At 48.3% G+C, this 14,089-nt stretch overlaps 2 protein-coding genes and 1 long non-coding RNA gene across 7 annotated transcripts in view; 1 reads left to right on the plus strand and 2 right to left on the minus strand.

The window, feature by feature from the left end:
• The window catches only part of CCDC50 (coiled-coil domain containing 50), a 316,416-nt gene that overhangs the window by 242,842 nt on the left and 59,485 nt on the right, over positions 1-14,089 (minus strand). The gene's annotated exons all lie outside the window — the stretch shown is intronic.
• LOC310762288 overlaps positions 1-14,089 on the plus strand; it is a 155,724-nt gene that overhangs the window by 1,330 nt on the left and 140,305 nt on the right. Inside the window, exon 2 of the long non-coding RNA XR_014547928.1 lies at positions 97-719. This is a non-coding gene — a long non-coding RNA (uncharacterized lncRNA). The remainder of the gene's footprint in view (positions 1-96; positions 720-14,089) is intronic.
• Positions 1,890-14,089, minus strand: part of IL1RAP (interleukin 1 receptor accessory protein) — a 100,013-nt gene continuing 87,813 nt past the window's right edge. For 3 of the 5 annotated variants that reach the window (XM_083612823.1, XM_083612824.1, XM_083612825.1), the window contains one exon: positions 1,890-4,439. In XM_083612823.1, the coding sequence (XP_083468949.1) occupies positions 3,709-4,439 (731 nt within the window). In that variant the 3' untranslated portion in view covers positions 1,890-3,708. Of the gene's footprint in view, positions 4,440-10,047; positions 12,254-14,089 lie in introns of those variants that run through there. The other 2 variants (XM_083612826.1, XM_083612827.1) reach the window with 1 other exon arrangement.

Below are 14,089 nucleotides of genomic sequence, written 5' to 3' on the forward strand. Positions count from 1 at the left end.
GCCTGGCGCTCTAAACACTGCACCACACTGGCTCACAGTTGATATCTGTAAAGGAGAAAATCAGTCCTTCTCTGACACCCGTAAGGTAAACAGCAGTTTTGGGGGTGCAATTCAGATCAGGAAACATTCATGGTGTGAGCACCTGTCCTGCAAATGCTGGAAAGTGAAGAAAAAGAAGAAGAAGAAGAAGAAGAAGAAGAAGAAGAAGAAGAAGAAGAAGAAGAAGAAGAAGAAGAGGAGGAGGAGGAGGAGGAGGAGGAGGAGGAGGAAGAAGATTTATTATTTGTATCCCACCCATCTGACTGGGTAAAATGTAAAAAGAACAGACTGCAGATTTCTGTTTTGGTTCTGATTTGGGGGCCAGTTGGAAAGTTGCTTTCAAAACTGTTACAGTGGTACCTTGGTTCTCAAACGCCTTGGCACTCAAACAACTTGGAACCCAAACACTGCAAACCCGGAAGTCAGTGTTCCGGTTTGCGAACTTTTTTCGGAAGCCGAATGTGTTCCGTTTTGAGTGTTAACGCTTCCGTTTTGAGTGTTATACTGACAATTTGAGTGTTACGCTGAGGTCTATCTGCTTTTGCTGTTTATTTTGCATTTTTGTTTTTGTGGCTCTTTTTGTTTTGTTTTTGTGACTGTGTGGAACCCAGTTCAGCTACCGAGTGATTGATTGTGTGACTGCAGTACATTGTTTATTGCTTTCATTTTATGGATCAACGGTCTCGTTAGATAGTAAAACTCGTGTTCAATTGCTGTTTTAGGGGTTGTTTTTAAAAAGTTTGAAATGGATTAATCCAGGCATAGGCAAACTCAGCCCTCCAGATGTTTTGGGACTACAACTCCCATCATCCCTAGCTAACCGGATCAGTGGTCAGGGTTGATGGGAGTTGTAGTTCCAAAACATCTGGAGGGCTGAGTTTGCCTATGCCTGGACTAAACCGTTTTGCATTACTTTCTATGGGAAAAGCACGCTTTGGTTTAGGAATGCTTTGGTTTTGGAACAGACTTCTGGAACGGATTAAGTTTGAGAACCAAGGTACCACTGTATTTGCAAAAAAGGAGCTGTTTTTCTTAAGACCTAGTACAGCCATACCTCGGGTTACAGACGCTTTGGGGTTGCGCGATTTCGGGTTGCGCACTGCGGCGAACCCGGAAGTACCGGAACTGGTTACTTCCAGATTTCTGCACTTGCACTTGACAGTAAGAGCTGTTCGACAGTGGATTTTGCTGCCAAGGAGTGTGGTGGAGTCTCCTTCTTTGGAGGTCTTTAAGCAGAGGCTTGACAACCATATGTCAGGAGTGCTCTGATGGTGTTTCCTGCTTGGCAGGGGGTTGGACTCGATGGCCCTTGTGGTCTCTTCCAACTCTAGGATTCTATGATTCTATGAGAAGCACCAAATTGTGACCTGCGCATGCGTGGCGCTGCGGGTTGCGAACGTGCTTCCCGCAGTGATCACGTTTGCAACCCGAGCGTCCACTGCAATCATAAGAACATAAGAAAAGCCTGCAGGATGAGGCCAATGGACCATCTGGTCAGGCCTCCTGTTCTTGCAGTGGCTAAGCAGGTGCCCATGTGGGAACCCCCCAAGCAGGATTCAAGCACAAGAGCTGCCCTCTCGCCTGCTGAAGCTTCCAGAAACTGGGATTCAGCAGTTTTGCTGCCTCCAACTTGTGGATGCAGAGCACAGCCATTCTGGCCCCTGATTGCCCTCTCATCTCCCAGAAACCCACCCTTCTCTCGTCTCAGGCTTTGCATCCCATTTCTCACCCACTTCCCAGACAGTGGGGTGCAGGGGAGCTTTCTGGGGGGGGGCAGTGGGTGCTGCGGCCGCTGCAGAGGGTGCCCCGGGGAAAAACAAGGGTGATAACCTAGGACACAAAAGCAGCTCTTCAGCTTCTATGTTTTAATCATTCGTAGAAATGAACTCCCAATTTCCAACAATGGCTTTTTCAGCATCCTGCCTTCAGAAAGCCAACCAAGTCTTCTTCTTCTTTTCTTTTTTTTAAGGGTTTTAAAAAAAATTATTATCTATCAAAGTGTTTAAAGAGCAACAGCGCCAAAGCCAAGAATCTGAAAATTCTCCCCAAACCAAACAGCACGACTCTCCCCGAACCCATACAACATGCCTTTGTAAAAAATAATTTAAGATCCTGAAAAGGTAGGTTTAAAAAAACACTCCAAACATTTGTCACCAAAATAATCCTCCTTTTTTTTTTTTTTTTGCATTTCTGACCAAGTTCTTGCCTAATTTGAGATGACTCACTCCAGATCTAAATCATAAGCCGTCTGCACCCACAAGAAATGCAGAACGGGTGGGTGGGTGGGTTTGCCGTGGTTGGGCTCCATAGGGAAAACCACACATCAGTGGCTCTCCACTGCCCTTGGGATGCCAGCATTGCAACGAGAGTTAAAGAATGGTACAGGTGGAAGGGGTCCTGAGAGTCATCTAGTCCACCCCCACCTGCAATGCAGGAATTTTAGCTAAAGCATCAAACCACCTCTTCAGAACTTCCAAAGAGGGAGAGCTCACCACCTTCTCGAGGAGACCATTCCAAATGATCTTACCACCAGAAAGTTCTTCTTAAAATTTAGTTGGAATTGCCTTCCTCCTCATATGAATCTGTGGGTTCTGAAGCAGCAGAAAACAAGCTTGCTCCATCTTCCATGTGACGCCCCTTCAGATATCTGAAGTTGGCTCTCGTACCATAGAATTGTAGTCTCAGAAGCGACCTGGAGGGACATCTAGTCCAACCCCCTGTAATGCAAGAATCCCAGCTAAAGCACCCAAGGCAGATGGCCATCTTTCCCTTCTCAGTCTCCTCTTGCTCTGGCTAAACACACACAACTCCCTCAAGCATCCCTTCCAGACCTTTGATCATCTTGGTTGCCCTCCTGCACACACCTTCCATCTTGTCAATGTCCTTCTTAAACTGGGGTGCCCAGAACGGGATGCATTACTCCATTGGTTTGGGTCGTCCCCTCTGGAGCAGAAGCCTCTGCCCCTTTACAGTGCTCCTGGCCATCATTGAGGACCTAGACATCTTTGAAGCACCTGCTAAAGGGAATACTCAAGACCTTCAGCCACCTTTGGCCAGATACCTTCTCCAGTGTCAGGGATTGTACCTAATTTCGAGACATTTGAGCTGCCTGATCTGTGCGTGCATTTTGGGGGATCCCTAGGCTCGTCAAAGGGACGTGGGTGGCGCTGTGGGTTAAACCACAGAGCCTAGGACTTGCTGATCAGAAGGTCGGCGGTTCGAATCCCCGCGACGGGGTGAGCTCCTGTTGCTCGGTCCCTGCTCCTGCCAACCTAGCTGTTCGAAAGCACGTCAAAGTGCAAGTAGATAAATAGGTACCACTCCGGCGGGAAGGTAAACGGTGTTTCCGTGCGCTGCTCTGGTTCGCCAGAAGCGACTTAGTCATGCGGGCCACATGACCTGGAAGCTATGCGCCGGCTCCCTCGGCCAATAAAGCGAGATGAGCGCCGCAACCCCAGAGTCGGCCACGACTGGACCTAATGGTCAGGGGTCCCTTTACCTTTACCTAGGTTTGTGGAACAGGAACCCCGGCCTCCTAACACGGCCCCAAACTCATCCCACAAAGCACTGTGCCCTTGTGCCGGCTCCCTCACCCCAACGGCATGGACCCTCAACCCACGGGGGACCTCCTCTCCCCTCACCCCAATGCCTAGGGGGTGAGAGGGACACCTAGAGCATGTAAAAGTCATTGTTGTTTGACAAGTCCGCGTAGTGGCGAAGGCTCAGCGCCGATGGCGGGTGCTGCTGCGACGGCTTCTCGCTCTTCTGCAACCTCCGCCCCTTGGCCTCTCCCGCGGGCATCCGGTGGCACTGTGGCCCCGGTTTGGGCTTGGCCCCACCTCGCCCGTGGCCCCCGAGTTTGTGGTTCTCGTTGCAATAGGCCACGCAGCAGCGGCAGGCCAGGAAGGGCTTGGCGTGGTCTTTGGCCTTTGACCTGGGCAGCGGCGCCAGGCCCCTTTGGACTGGGAGGCCTTTCGGCCGGGAGGCGGGCGCTTCGGCCGGTCCTTTCAAGCGGCCCTTCTTCTTCTGGACGTGGTCCAGGCTGATGTCCGAGTGGGAAGAGCAGCTCTCGTTCCAGGAGCAGCTGCCGGTGGCACTGAGGCTCCTCAGGGGCAGCGCCAAGCGCAGGGCTTTCCAGAATTTGGAGCCGGGGCGCTTGGACCTCTCTCCCTTCCAGGCCACAAAGGCCACCGACTCCCTCAGCTGCTGGATGTTGGGGTGGGCGCGGAGAAGGGGGCGATACTCCACCACCACCAGCTTGGTGGCGATGTTGTTCTGGCACAAGAGACCCAGCTTGAACTCCAGCATGCTGATACTTTTCTCCAGGAGGTAGTCGGGACTCAGGACCACAATCATCTTGCGGCTCCTCTGGATGAAGTCGAAAATGGCTTCCGTGGTATCTGAGGGGGAGAGGAAAGGAGGGCAGTCAGGTCTCTGCACCCGTAACAGCCTGGATAGCTCAGTTGGTTAGAGCGTGGCGCTGAGAGTGCCAAGGTTGAAGGTTCTTCCTCCCCCCCCCCCCCAATTTTTAGAAATAACATTCATTTTAAACAGAATCACATTTATACATTACAGCGGTACCTTGGTTCTCGGACTTAATCTGTTCCGGAAGTCCGTTCCCAAACCAAAGCGTTCCAAAACCAAGGCATGCTTTCCCATAGAAAGTACAGTGGTACCTCGGGCTACAGACGCTTCAGGTTACAGACTCCGCTAACCCAGAAATAGTACCTTGGGTTAAGAACTTTGCTTCAGGATGAGAACAGAAATTGTGCAGCGGTGGCGCGGCAGCAGCAGGAGGCCCCATTAGTTAAAGTGGTGCTTCAGGTTAAGAACAGACCTCCGGAATGAATTAAGTATGTAACCAGAGGTACCACTGTAATGCAAAACGGATTAATCCGATCCAGACTTTTAAAAACAACCCCTAAAGCAGCAATTTACATGAATTTTACTATCTGATGAGACCATTGATCTATAAAATGAAAGCAATAAACAATGTACTGCAGTTGCACAATCAATCAATCAGTAGCTGAACCGGGTTCCACACAGTCACAAAAACAAAAAGAGCCACAAAAACCAAAATGCAAAATAAATAGCAAAAACAGACAGATCTAAGCTTTACACTCAGATCAGAAGTGCAACACTCAAAATGGAGCACATTCAGCTTCCGGAAAAGGTTTGCAAACCGGAAAACTTACTTCCGGGTTTGCAGTGTTTGGGTTCCAAGTTGTTTGAGTACCAAGCCATTTGAGAACCAAGGTACCACTGTAGTGGGATTCTCAGAATCCCCCGACTCCCCCCCCCCCCCGGCTTCCAACATTTATCTTTTCGTTTTCAACCTTACTGCATCTAATTATACTTACCCACACTTATTTAAACCCACATTTAACCTTATCAAATTATATTACAAGTATTAAATCGACCCTGCTAACATCTTCAGATATTTACAGTGATCTTTAAGATACTCAATAATTTTTTTCCGAATCCTTATTGAATTTCTTGTCATCTTGGTGTCTGATCCTTCCCATCATTTTCGCCATTTTGGCACATTCCATCATTTTGACTCTGCATTCTTCTCTGGTTGGAGTTTTCTCTTCTTTCCACCCCTGGGCAAAAAGCATTCTTGCAGCTGTCACCAAGGTTGCAGGTTTGATCCCCATATAGGTCAGCTGTGGATTCCTGCATTGCAGGGGGTGGACTGGATGATCCTTGGGGTCCCATCCCATTCTACAATTATATATATATATAGGCATTTTCTCCAGCAGTGGGTTCTAGTCAGAGAATCATTGCATACTCTCCAAGTTCCCTGATTTTCCAGGGACAGTCCTGGAATTACAGAAGCCACCTCAGTTTCTGATTTGATCCCAGAATGTTCTGATTTTCCTTTTTTTTTTTTCATAGAATCCTAGAGTTGGAAGAGACCACAAGGGCCATCAAGTCCAACCCCCTGCCACCTCTCAGAAAACAATTAAAAGCTGTGTGTGTCTGTGTCTGTAGGTGGAAAAAGCGGAGCCCCTGTTTACACTGACAATAAAATTCCTGCACCAAATGAAGGAAATTGTGACGCTGGCATACAAAGCGCTTCCTATAATTTTGGTGGGAAATGTCACCACTCCACTGTAAGTTCTTACATTGTATTTCAATATTTTGTTGGAAGCAGCCCAGAGTGTCTGGGGAAACCCAGCCAGATGGGAGGGGTATAAATAATAAATTATAATAATAATATTATTATTATTACATTGCAATGCTTCTGAAACCAGCTATTTCTTAGGGAACATGGGAAGTGTTGCTTTGACACTGTCTACTCAGAAGTAAGTCCCACTGTATTCAATGCAGCTTGCTCCCAGGTAACTGGGTCAAGACTGGGTAGCCTGACACTGCAAACTTCAGCATATTTACTCAGAAGTAAGGATTCACCCTTTAGTAATGTTCCTGATCATTCTCACAGTTTCTTCTTCTTCCATCATCATCATCATCATCATCATCATCATCATTATTATTATTAATTTTCAACTCTTTTCCCTGACAAGGACTCATGGCAGGTTACAGATGAAATTGTTGCAAACGGTCCCTTCCCTCACACATTTTTACTTTACAACAACCCTGTGAGGTGGTTCGGGTGGAGAGGTTTTAATTGGATGAAGGTGACAGGTGAAGATGTTTATAGCCACATCTATGTGTGCAGGAGATCAGACACAGAAGAAGCTTCCCGGTGCCCCTATTTTCACCAGAGAAATGTTTGCCCCAGAGCTAAATCTCTGGAAGGGACCCCAAGGGCAATCTCTAAAGTGAAAAGTCCCAAACCTTTCCTGCAAGGGGAGTCCCTCCATCTGCCTGATAATTCTGGTTGCCCTGTGCTGAACCTTTGCTAACTCCACGGTATCCTTTTTGAGGTGACCAGCTCTCTGGGATCCTGACAACAGGTGAAGGCTCAGGACCTCATCTTGTGGGATGTAATCCGTTGATGCTGTCAAATGCAACATTCTTTATTTCCCTAGTGTGGGCACAGGCAGGGAGACATCCAGTCAGGGAAACTAAAATTGTCTATCAGAAACTTCACTCTTGTGGTTTATCACCACAGCAGCTACTCACCTTGGGTTTTAGTAAGGCAGACAGTCTAATTTGTCGGCGCCGAAATGAAATCGAGCGTCAGAACAACCTGGCCACAATAAGGAAATTCTGCCCGTGGTATGACTATTTTCCACCTTCCCATTTTGACTCTCTGGCACCCTATAGACATGCTTTTACTCTCGCGAGATTGAATGTCTTGCCCTCGGCTGGACTTGAGGGACGATTCCACATGGAAAATGCTTATGGCCCTGTGGAGATGGCAGTCCTGAATCGGTGGCACATGCCCTTCTGGCTTGCACTCTTTATAAAGACTTATCACCCCTCTTTTATTGTCCATTCTGGGTTGCCCAGCCACTGCCACCGTGTCCTTTCTCTTGGCAGATCAAGATGAGCAGGTGACAGCAAAGGTTGCAAGGTTATTAGTTGGGGCAATCAGAATAAGATCCACTATTTGACCATTGATTCAAAACCCCAAAATGTATTTTATATAACTGACTTTTTATTTCTATTCTTTGGATATTGTACTGTTGTTTTATTGCTATGGCCAATGGCTGACACAAATAAAAAATCATTCATTCATTGTAACTTTCTGTTCCACTGGTATGGAATATCTCCCTCTGCATGTGACCTGGGAGATGGGCATGGCTCTGGCTGACTCCATCAAAGAGCCGAGTCACGCAGTCGTTTTCTCGGTCACTTTTGTCTTTCTACTGTCTTGCACTTTTGCTGCCATGCTGCTCTCCTGCAGCCATTTTGTTATATTAATGTAATTTTGCTGTCTGCTGGCTCGCAGCCAGCAGCACGAGTTCAGACTCCATATGAGATCAACTCACAGTTTCTTTGTGTAACTATTAAGTAAAGCCTGCCTTTCCGGGAACAAATCGTGAGCTGAAATGTGAGTAAACATTTTGTTACTTTACTTAGAAAGACTCTCGTGTCTTTATTCTTTTAAGAGGGATCAAAGGGGACACTGGGAAATAATCTTAACTAAGAGATTTAAACGAGTCTGCAAACTAGATTCCAGCTATATTAAGGGGAGTCTGCTCTGCTACATCACTCACTAGCGTGAGTGAAGGAAGGATAATACGTATTCAATATACTCTTTCCTACTATCCTTAACGGGGACGCGGGTGGCGCTGTGGGTTAAACCACAGAGCCTAGGGCTTGCTGATCAGAAGGTTGGTGGTTCAGATCCCCGCAACGGGGTGAGCTCCTGTTGCTCGGTCTCAGCTCCTGCCAACCTAGCAGTTCGAAAGCACATCAAAGTGCAAGTAGATAAATAGGTACCACTCTGGCGGGAAGGTAAACGGCGTTTCCGTGCACTGCTCTGGTTCACCAGAAGCGGCTTAGTCCTGCTGGCCACATGACCCGGAAGCTGTGTGCCGGCTCCCTCGGCCAGTAAAGCGAGATGAGCGCCACAACCTCAGAGTCGTCCGCAACTGGGCCTAATGGTCAGGGGTTCCTTTACCTTTACTATCCTTAACATTCCCACACCTCTTGTTCCTTGCACAGAAGATGGCAAGACATGATGACTGGGGTCGGGACAAGGTCCTCCACTGCCCTCTGAGAGCAGAAGGCTATCTTGGGGGGGGGCAAGGACCAGCCAAGCGGCACCCAGTGTTCTGTCCTCCAACACCTTCTCTCTGTCCCCTTTGGCAGCTGCCCCATTGTATACAACACCAGGGCTGGTCCAGAGGGGCTTGCAGGAGAGCACAAAGAGAAGATGCACTGAAATCAATGGATCTAAGCTAGTCGTGCCTATTAACTATGGTGGGTTGGCTCCTCATGGGACTAGCATTGACTACAACCCACATCAACGGTGCCTCCAAAATTTTTTGCACATCACTTGGGAAGACAGGCGAACTAATGCCCATGTACCGGAAGAAGCAAAGATCACCAGTGTTGAAGCAAAGATTCTTCAACATCAACTTCGTTAGACTGGTCATGTTGTGCAGATGCCTGATGATCGTCTTCCAAAGCAACTACTCTATTCCAGACTTAAAAATGGAAAGCGCAATGCTGGTGGTCAACAAAATAGGTTGAAAGACTGTCTCAAGGCAAATCTAAAAAAATGTAGAATAAACACCGACAACTGGGAAACGCTGGCCTGCGAGCGCTCCAGTTGGAGAACAGCCTTTTCCAAAGGTGCTGTGGGCTTTGAAGACTCTCGAACTCAGGACGCAAGGGAGAAACGTGCTAAGAGGAAGGCAGGTTTGCCAAACCCTCACTGGGATCAACTCCCACCCAGGAACCAATGTCCCCACTGTGGAAGGACATGTGGATCCAGAACTGGCCTCCACAGTCACTTAGGGAAGTTTTTAATGTTTGATGCTTTATTCTGTTTAATATTCTGTTGGGAGCCGCCCAGGGTGGCTGGGGAAACCCAGCCAGATGGGTGGGGTATAAATAATAAATCATCATCATTATCATCACCATATTATTATTCTTATTATTCTTATTATTATTGACTCACTGTTAAAACTGTGTTCATGGAATCTTATTTGGCTACGAGTGTTTGCCAAACAAGACAACCCACTGCAAGGCATCTTACTATATTCCTAGTGGGTGGCATTATGTCTTACTCAGAGTAGACTCATTGGGATTAATGGACCTAACTGAGTCATGCTCATTTATTTCAATGAGCAACCTTGAAGTGAGTCTTGGCTGAAGACCACCCAATGTATCTGCTTCCTTGGGGAAGGGTTGTGAATTTTACTGCCTCATGGACACATCAGTCCCATCTGAGCCCAGGGTGGTGTGACCCGACTTAGCTCCTACTCGTTGTGACAAGACTCCTGTAAAGGAACTTCTGAGACCTGGCTAATGGCAGACCCCTCTCTTGATGGCCAAATGGGGAAAAGAAACTAGGGTTGTGGAGGAGGAAGGAGCAGACACACACACACATGAGACATGGAGAATGAACTGAAGCACAAAAAGGAAAACTATCAAAATAAGCGTTTTATTTCAATGCAAACTGAACGCAACAAAATTAAAACAAGGTCACTTTTCAAAGCAGATGATATAAGGAAACGGAGGTGGGGAACTGGCAACGTGTTAACAAAAATGGCAACAAAAGGAGATGAATGGATGGATTCTCAACTGCAACCTCTTTGCAAACCTTATTTTGCCCTCCAGCTGTTTTGGGATATGTATGCATTGCAGCGGGTTGGACTAAATGTCCACTGGGGGTCCCTTCCAACTCTATGAGTACTATCAAAGTTCTTTATTGGGCAGAGTGGAGGGCAGGGCTTCTCTCCTCCGACAGGCCACTGTAGGGTATGGAAGAGGGCTCTCGAGGACTCTGCCCCATCTCTGCCAGGCCACTTGTTCACCTGTGTGGAAGCCCTAGTCGCCTACGGTGACTGCAAGGGTGCTTGGAAGAGCCAATTCATTCACTAGAACACCCACATCAGAAGATGCATGGTCCAGGGCTGGTGCACGTAATGGGTTTAGACACTGTGCACCAAGTTTAAATCTTTGCTCCATCAAGAAGTTTAAGACCACGTCTCCCGAAACAACAGCCCAGAGGTCAAAGGTCATTTGGGTGTTTCAGGCACAACCTGCTCAACCGAACTTTTATCATGCACATGCTAGAAATGGTTTTGCTCTAGGATGTTCTGAATCCGCCACAGTAGGCAAGCACCTGCTGTTGGCCGCAGACCCTGAGATGTGGGAGAGAAAGGAATTGGGAACCCTGAGACGTCTCTCTGTGTCTCTGTGGTTAAGGATCACACATGGTTCTTCTTTGGCTTGCTGGTGTCAGCCGCCGAACATGCAACCCGCCGTCGGAGCAAGTTCAGGGATGGAGATCTCAGAGCTGTGCAAACGGGCTTTGGAATCCTAATGTCAGTTGCATTGTGGTTTCTGTGTGTGTGTGTCTGTGTGTGTTTGTGTGAATTAAGTCAAGAGATGGAAAACTGCTTCCATCAAATCTGAGAACGAAAAGAAAATCCCACCCTGTGGGGCTGTTCTCCCAGGCTCACCAGCAAGAACTCTATGTAAACTTGTCCGTTTGACTCTCCCGGCAGATTAGAGGCAGATGGCATGAGAAATAATACTGAACATGGGGGTTAAAAAAAAAGAGGTACAGTTCCAAACATGGCTTTCCGTTCTAGAGGAGATAGGAGCAAAGGGAGGCTGATGGGAAATGGTGGAAGGAAAAGGAAACACACAGACTCTCCTAGGATGCAGGAAAGAGAATGGGGCTTTTGACCTGAAGGCACCCCCCCCCACGTCCTTGCATTGCAGGGGGTTGGACTAGATGACCCTTGGGCCCCAATTCTGCAGTTCTATGATTCTACATTGGCTGCTTCAACAGGAGGGCGGGTGGGTGAGGAAATGCAGCCCCCTGCCTTCATGGGGTAAAAAACTCCCTACCTGCTCTGCGTTCTGGGTTCCGGGCGGTGGGGGCTTTCAACCAACCCTGGCAGAGTTTAAAAATATCACAGTGGGTCTCTAGGCCAGGGGATCGGTTGCAAGGTAGGGAGAATGGACTTTAGAGGCCCTTGAGATCTCTTGTGCCAAACTGGGGGGCGGGCAAGACCTCATTGCTCCCACATCAACCTGGAAGGATACTGACTCGCTCCAGTAGAAATGAAATTTGGCTTTTGTGGGCTGGTGACTGAAGGGAAACCGAGGCAGGCTCAAGACGGGCGCTGGAGGGGAGAGGCAGCCGGGCCCTTGGGATTTGAGAGAGGGTCCCTCCATCCCAGAAACCCTCGCTCTCCAGCTACGCCTCTCCCCCACCCCAGCGCTGGGTGCTCAAGCTCCCCTTGTCCTCAGACATCTCCCAGAGGAGGCTGGGCAAAGTCCTGCTCCTGCCCGGAGCTCTTGGTCCGGCCGCTCTTGACGGGCATCTCCACCAGCAGTTGCTTCCAGAACCTTCCCCGAGGGTAGCTGGACTTCTCCCCCTGCCACTTGATGACGGTGAGGGCAGCCTTTGCCCGCCTGAGCTCCTTGACCTTGCTCTTCTTGATGGCCTGGTACTGGACAAGGATCACCTTGATGGACCCTCTGGCCGCCATGTTCTCCAGGCCCGCTTTCAGCTCCAGCAGAGCTTGCGTCCCCTGGAGGACATAGTTGGGGCTCAGCACCACCAGCAGACGGCGGCTCCTCTGGATGAAGCTCAGGGTCTCATCCGTGACAACTGGCAGAGGGCAAGGAGGGAAGAAAACACACCAAGCGGGTTAGGGAAGGTTGGGGCAGGCATTCTGAGCCCAGGAGCTTGTGACTTCTCAGCTTCCTCCTTGTGAAGTTTCTAGCCCCTAAGAAAGTCTGGTGCCCTCCAGATGTTGGGGGCTGCCATCTCTGTGGCTGATGGGAGCTGCAGTTCAAAACATCTGGGTCTTCTACCGTAATTACTAAACCATCTGCAAATGCTTTCAATTTAAATTCCTTACTGCCTACCTTTACTCCTCCAATATTTTCATCGGCTCTTATATTACGCGTCAGGACTTCTAACACTAATATAAATGATAGCGGAGAAAGAGGTCAGCCCTGCCTTGTTCCTTTCATAAGGTTGCATTCTTCAGTAATGGTATTATTAATAATCAACCTCTAGCCTAGAGTAAATAGTTTCTATTTCTCTTATAAATGTCCTTCCAAAGTTCATCTCCTCTAGGACCTTATCAAAGGCTTTTTCAGCATCAATAAGCATCATAAACACAGACAAAGGAGCGTGTGCAAAATGTAAGGAGGCTGCCCGGCCAAACTCTGCTTTTCACCCCAGAGCAGGATATTAATTGGACTCCAGCTAACACCATCCCTGATCGTTGGGTCATTAGTGGTCATAACTGCCTCCTGTGGCAGCGAGTTCCACAGTTTAACTAAGAAGTCCCTTCTATTATCTGTCCTGAATCTTCCAGCATTCCCCTTTCACGAGTTCTAGTGTTAGGGAGAATTAATAATAGTTTATTATTTATACCCTGCCCATCTGGCGAAGAAAATCTTCAATCTTCCCACTTTCACCCGGCCACGCATAATTTTGCAAACCTCTATCAGTCCGCCTCTTCCTTGCCTGATCTCTAAAAAGTCCCAAGCTTTCTTCATATTGTTGCTCCGTCCCCTTGATCATTGCTGGTTGCCCTTTCCTGAACCTCTCAGTTGCCTGACAAAACTTTGCATTTGACCCCAGTGCAGGGACGGCCGTCTGGATATTTATTTAGACTCCAGCTGCCATCAGCCCTGACCATTGGGCAATACTTCCTGGGAGGTGGAGTTTAGCAACACCAGGAGGTCCACAGGGGCCTGACACTGGGCCAATCCTACTATTCTCTGTCACATCTGGGATAGCTCAACTGTTAGAGCACAAGGCTCTTCCAGGGTCGTGGGTTTGAGTTCCACGTTGGGCCAAAAGATTCCTGCCTTACAAGGGGTTGGACTAGATGACCCTCGTGGTCCCTTCCAGCTCTACAATTCCATGATCATATTCTATGATTATACCCACTTTTCTCTTCCCAATGAGGCAGGTACCAGAACTCATTAACCATCTCGTAAGAGACAAGGACCTTCCAGTCGCTGGGGCATCTCAGTGTCTCATTTTGGTGCTTTTAAACGTAGTCATTTCAACTTTGTCCTTTTTTATCTGTGTGCTCTGCGGAGGCTTTTAAACATTTATGGCCCTCAATTTTCTGCGTTCCTTTCTATTCTAAACGGTCAACAGTTCCTCGCCATCCACCAGACACGACTCTAGCTTGAAGGTTCAGGGAACTAGCGGTGAAGATCAACTGTTGGCCTCAGATGCAAAACCTCCTTTGGATCAAAAGATGCACACACACACCCCCAAATTCAGTTGGGCTCAGGTTGGCATGCAGGTATTTACCAGCAATGCCCATGGAGGGCTCTCTGGGAGGCAGTGGGGACCAGAGAAGACCTTCAGGGGTATGTGGGGCCTGAGGTCCCCCACAGAAATCAATTTTCTGTCCTGTGATCCGTTCTGAGTGCCACCATCTTAGGAGGAAACCAACAAGCTGGAAAATGTGCA

Source organism: Podarcis filfolensis, assembly GCF_964270895.1.
Source record: "Podarcis filfolensis genome assembly, chromosome: 5".
In the NCBI taxonomy this organism is placed as follows: Eukaryota; Metazoa; Chordata; class Lepidosauria; order Squamata; family Lacertidae; genus Podarcis; species Podarcis filfolensis.